Below are 6,079 nucleotides of genomic sequence, written 5' to 3'. Positions count from 1 at the left end.
ATGGCTGCTACTCCAGAAAGCAACTGAGTGTATTCACTTCAACTCTGGACATCTCGCTTCACCTGTCCAGCTACCGGCCTCCTTCTGCTGACAGGGATTCCCGGGCAGCCGGAGGTCTCCCCCCGTCCGGAGCTGCACGCAGCCGCTCGGGCCACCCCGGACAGGCAGCAGCCTTCTCGCGCCCTCGAAAACGACCGTCACAGAAGCCCGCCGCCGGCCGCACCTCCCGCCGCCCCACGAGCCGGTGCGCGCGGACCGGATCAGGACGAGCGCCACCACCGCAGCCCGGAGGCGCCTGCCCGCGCCCCGCTGTACCGCCGTGCCCTGACACTCGCACGCTCAACGCAGATCAAGCCCCGCCCGCTGGCGACACCCCTGCTCGCGCGCTTTCCGGAGATCATGTGGCAATCAGCGCCCGACCTAGGGCGAAGACGGCCCTCGGCTAATCAGCGGTCTCCGTTCACGTGTAGACCGCCCAGGTAACAGCCAATGAGGAACCAGCACGCGAGGGGCGAGGGGCTCGAGGCAGTCAGCCGTCGGCAGTTGGTGCGGTTCGACAGCCGGCGGTGGACGTCGTGCGGCGCAGGCGGAGCCCCGCAACTTAGCCAGGCATCATGGTGGGGAACGGGGTCCTCGCGGCTGGGGAGAGGAAGGGTGTTTGGGGGATGCTTCTGCTGCGGCAGTATGAGGAGTTTATGACTGCTGCGGGGGGACTTACAGTCTCTGGCTGAAGTCCCCGCGATAGCAGTAAGGCCGGAGGATGGAGGAGGAGAGAAATTTGTGTAAGAGGTAATAGTTCAAGGGAGGCGGGGCATAGAAACTAGCCGGTGGCTAGGGAGGCGAGACAAGTAGAAAAGCTCCAGAAGGCTGTTCGTAGTGGGCGCTTCCCACGTGGAGAGGTGTGGGGCAGACTGAAACCCAACGCAGGCGGTAGAGGGACGGTGGGAAAGAGCATGGCGACGAGCAGCCGGATCCGTCCGCCATTTCTGGGTCCTCTTGGCGCGCAAAGTCACAGAGGCTTGCGCGTAGCCAATCAGAGGAGAGGAGTATGACCGACCCCCAGCGGCGTGGCACCGCATGCTCTTGAGGGGGCAGCACTGACGGGGCGGGAGCGGTGCTTGTTGGCGGGAGCCTCTCCCGCGGGCTGTGGGAGCAGCACCTCTGCTTTTTCATAGATAGCCTGTAACGTTAAGCTAGAAAACCAGCTTATTTCTGTCTGGGGTGTAAGACAAAATTGAGGTATTGAGAGATAAAATGTACGTGGTACAGCTGCTTTGAATCAAAGGAGCTGGCTAAAAGTGGGCAGATTACATTTGATTCGGACTTTCAGAGTATTTCATAGAGGAAACCAATGGGTATGAATTGCCAGAAGCTATATATCTCTATGCTTATTATGAAGGAAAATATACTAAGTGGTCCTATGCAGGAAAGATTCTTGCATCAGTTACGCAGTACATGATTTGGCAACAAATGAAGGAAACTTGGAGATGATATATTAAGAAGTCTTCCAAAACTAAAGGAATGTGAAGAAGAGACAAGGCACAATATTAAAGATAAAATACATGTGCAGTATGGTAAGGGATGGTGAATCTGTATCCACCCTGTGTCTTTATAGAGATGATGTTCCAATATTCTCCAAGTCAGCCCAGGTCAACTAAAGTGAGTAGAGTCTTGCCAGCAGCAGACAATTTGATGAGTTAAATTGTCACGCAAGCAACCTGGGAACACTGCGGCAGAGAAAGATCATGGAAAGACAGATGGGTAGTTATTATGAGAGTAGAATCTAGAAGACGGGTAGCTCTGTATCTCATCATTGTTCTGTTTTTAACTTGCAGCGTGAATGCATATCCATCCACGTTGGTCAGGCTGGTGTTCAGATTGGCAATGCATGTTGGGAATTGTATTGTCTTGAACATGGGATCCAGCCTGACGGTCAAATGCCTAGTGATAAAACTATCGGAGGTGGAGATGATTCATTTAACACTTTCTTCAGTGAGACGGGAGCTGGTAAACATGTTCCCAGAGCAGTGTTTGTGGACCTAGAGCCAACTGTAGTTGGTATGTACTCAGTATTAAAGATCTTCAGTGTAAAAGGGAAGATCCCCTATGGATTCTCTACAGTCTTTTTTGTTTGTTCAGAACACTATAGATTTTAAAAGATGTGTGTCTGGATGCTGTTTTCATATTTGAGGTTATTGTTGTTTGAAATAAATGAAATAATGCTCTACAGGTAACAACATTTGGAAAACAACAGAACTTTTTTACAGTCTGGATAATCTTTCTAGACTGCTGCACTGCATCCAGAGTTTTGTTTAGTTGCTGTATGCAATCTTGTCTATATCTATAATGTAGTTTTCTGAGTGACCTCTGTGTTCTCACGTACAAATACTGCTTTGTGAGTGCCTGATGTTTTCCCCTAAACACAGGGGCTGAAATTATGCCAAAGTTTTAGGCGAGTCAGACAAGCTGGGTATAGTCAGGAATGGTGTCTACGCTCTTGACATGTGCACTTAATGTGTAGTCACTAGGCAGCACACACAGAACTGATCAAATTTATGTTGTGCTTTGTTTCTTTGTAGATGAAGTACGTACAGGCACATATAGGCAATTATTTCATCCTGAGCAGCTCATTACTGGGAAAGAAGATGCAGCCAATAATTATGCCAGAGGCCATTATACCATTGGAAAAGAGATTGTTGATCTAGTGCTAGACCGCATTCGCAAATTGGTAAGAATTCATGCTGCAAGTCAGTATTTAAAATTATTGATACAGCTCTATAGCTCTCTTTAATGATAGTTTGCTGTGCTTTTTCCCCTAAGAATTTTGTGCATAGTTGATTGTTTATCTCCTTGCTCCCACCTACCCCCCTAGTTAAATAAAAATTCAGTCAGTAAACCTTAAAAAGTTTTAGGCTCTGAAATACCATTATTTGAAAGTATTTTAAGGATACCTCAGAAACATTCTAAAAGCCTTAAACAAGTGTAAAAACCTTGTTATAGTTTTTTGTTTGTTGTTTTCAGTTTCAATCATGCCATTATGTGTCACACAAAATATTTCTAGTGCCCTGAATCTCAGGTTCTGGTTGAATGCTTAGCAATTTTAGCTATTTCTCTAAGTTGGGTGGGGGTCTTTTGGTGGTTTGTTTGGTTGGTTTTTTTAAATCTTGGCATTGCATTGTGAGAAACCGACGTAGAATGATATTCAAAGCCAAACAGTGATTCTTTATTACAAAAATTAAAAACCCTCTTGTTTTCGCCTTCTAATTGATACTTGCTGAAAGCTAGAATGGGAACATAAACAGATTCTAAAGCTGTAACTCAGCTGTAATTTATAGTAACTTGTCACAGTGGTGCAGAGCTGCTCTTACTTACAGTAGTATTAAAATGGCATCAAAGACAATAAAGCAACTTTTAAATATTAAAATACTCCTATTCAGAAAAAGTTATGCAGAGGCACTGGTACTTTTGAGTAAAAGACATGCAAGAAAAAAGGAAGACTATCTTTCAAGAATTTGAAATTTATTGTAACTATCTAAAACTAACAAATGCTTTTGAAAGATTATTTTAATACTGCTTTCTCCAAAATAATCGATAACTTTTTTTATCTCCCACTTTTTTTTTCCACCCGAATATAGGCTGATCTGTGCACAGGACTTCAAGGTTTCCTTATCTTTCATAGTTTTGGAGGAGGCACTGGTTCAGGGTTTGCATCTCTGCTCATGGAAAGGCTCTCTGTTGACTACGGCAAAAAATCTAAACTAGAGTTTGCGATTTATCCAGCACCACAAGTTTCCACAGCTGTAGTGGAACCTTACAACTCAATTCTAACTACTCACACCACATTAGAGCATTCAGACTGTGCCTTCATGGTAGATAATGAAGCCATTTACGATATATGCCGTCGTAACCTTGATATTGAACGTCCAACTTACACCAATTTAAACCGATTAATTGGGCAAATTGTTTCATCCATCACAGCTTCACTGCGTTTTGATGGAGCCCTCAATGTAGATCTGACAGAATTTCAAACTAATCTTGTTCCATACCCACGAATCCATTTCCCCCTGGTAACATATGCCCCAGTCATCTCTGCTGAAAAAGCATATCATGAGCAGTTATCTGTGGCTGAAATTACTAATGCTTGTTTTGAACCAGCCAACCAGATGGTAAAATGTGACCCTCGCCATGGCAAATACATGGCCTGCTGTATGTTATATAGAGGTGATGTTGTTCCCAAAGACGTCAATGCAGCTATTGCTACTATCAAGACTAAACGTACCATTCAATTTGTGGATTGGTGCCCAACTGGATTCAAGGTACTTGCATAGCTTTTTAAGTGCTTAATATTTGGATTATTAGGAATTCTATAGTATTTGGAGGTAACAGTCATTCTACAGTGTTATAATGTCCCTGCTAAATATTTTGATGAAGTGCAAAATAACTGTAAGGTATTTTATTTGTTTGTAACCATGGTGATTTTTAATAGTTAAAAGAAGTAAGTCTTTAAGCCTTAGGACTCTTAAGGAAAGTTTTCATTTATTTTCTTTAAGGTGGGCATTAACTACCAGCCTCCAACTGTGGTGCCGGGTGGTGACCTTGCAAAAGTGCAGCGGGCTGTGTGTATGCTGAGTAATACAACTGCTATTGCTGAAGCATGGGCTCGCCTCGACCACAAATTTGATCTCATGTATGCAAAGCGTGCCTTCGTACATTGGTATGTTGGGGAAGGAATGGAGGAAGGAGAATTTTCTGAAGCCCGGGAAGATCTCGCTGCCCTTGAGAAAGATTATGAAGAAGTTGGCGTAGACTCAGTAGAAGCGGAGGCGGAAGAAGGAGATGAAGATTTAGAAAACTAAAGTCTGGAAAAATTGATGTAAAAAAAAAAAAGCAGAACCCTGTTCACTTGTTAGATTGTTTTCAAATAAAGTTTTAAAGGTTCAACCTTCAATTTTTTTCTTCTTTACTAGTTATGTATATACTCACTAAGTAAGGACCATTTGAGATTGCAGGTTTTGGTAGCATCTAGTCCCGTGGAAATTACAGAACAAATCAGGAAATAGCGTGCACTGTCCTGTGATCCCAACGTGTTCTGAGACATACTGTCTTTTATTTTTGGTTTCTCACAAGCAGGAAACTGTTTCTACCTCAGGCTGTTATAGTACGAACAATGCTTAATATTCCAAGCCTGTCTACACAATACAAAGGAACCTAATCTTTCCTAAAGATGTTTTCCCAGTAAGGCTGGCTTCACAGAACACTTATGTTAAAATCTCCAAAGTTAGTCAACAGAGTAATACTGTACTGAAGTGATTTACCTGATGGTAATAGCAGATGCCATTATACTTTTGAACAGAGCTAGCACTTATTACCAGCAAGATTACTTGCTGATGACAAAGTAAAGTTTTCCAACCAGCATGCCTCCCCCCCGCATTTGATTCAGATAAAAGAAAATAAAACAGTAGATCTGTTACCTGCTTTAGAAGAGCATTGCTATTTTCTACATTCCTATATTGGCCTACTAAAAAAAAAAATATAATGCCCTTTAACAGTATGTTCAAATGAATGTAGCTTTATAGACACTTGGAAACAGTTAAATTACCTGAGATACTCAGCTCAGGTAAAAACTGCTAACCCTCCATCTTAAGTTTCTTTTTAGTCCTGAATCCTGAAAGAAGAAACTTTAGAGGTTTTGTAGGTTTAGTTTTGATTTTTTTCCTTCCCTACATGTTCTGTAAAACCAGGAGGAAGAAAAAAGGCTGCGTACACTAAAGATACCCAGAAGTAAATTATTTTCAGATGGGCTTTAATATCTGTAGAGCATACCGTGTATGCACAATTTATGGAGTGCTAAAGAAAGAATTGCTGTATTTAAAAGCAAAAATGTCTTTGTTTTTGCAACTGGGAGACCGAAAGATCGCAGGTGACGGCAGCCTGATGCATGAGGCAAACTGCTGCTGGCGGCAGCTTCTGCAGCTCTCAGCTGTGCTCCGAGTCCCCGCAGTCACCCGGCCCAGAGAACCCACTCCACCTCCCACAGCCCTCCGCAGCAAGTTTTGTATTTCTCAGCCACCATGCCTAG

The 6,079-nt window shown here is 43.6% G+C and overlaps 1 protein-coding gene across 1 annotated transcript; it reads left to right on the top strand.

The window, feature by feature from the left end:
* The first annotated feature begins 452 nt into the window (after window positions 1–452).
* Window positions 453–4,856, top strand: LOC104474787 (tubulin alpha-3 chain). The gene is made up of 5 exons (XM_086754353.1): window positions 453–617; window positions 1,836–2,058; window positions 2,580–2,728; window positions 3,636–4,316; window positions 4,551–4,856. The coding sequence occupies exons 1-5, from the start codon at window positions 615–617 to the stop codon at window positions 4,854–4,856; spliced, it is 1,362 nt and encodes a 453-aa protein (XP_086610479.1). The 5' UTR covers window positions 453–614.
* The last annotated feature ends 1,223 nt before the right edge of the window (window positions 4,857–6,079 follow it).

This window comes from Chlamydotis macqueenii, chromosome 9 (genome assembly GCF_036417535.1).
Source record: "Chlamydotis macqueenii isolate bChlMac1 chromosome 9, bChlMac1.mat, whole genome shotgun sequence".
In the NCBI taxonomy this organism is placed as follows: Eukaryota; Metazoa; Chordata; class Aves; order Otidiformes; family Otididae; genus Chlamydotis; species Chlamydotis macqueenii.
This window is presented reverse-complemented; position numbering and strand designations above follow the sequence as displayed.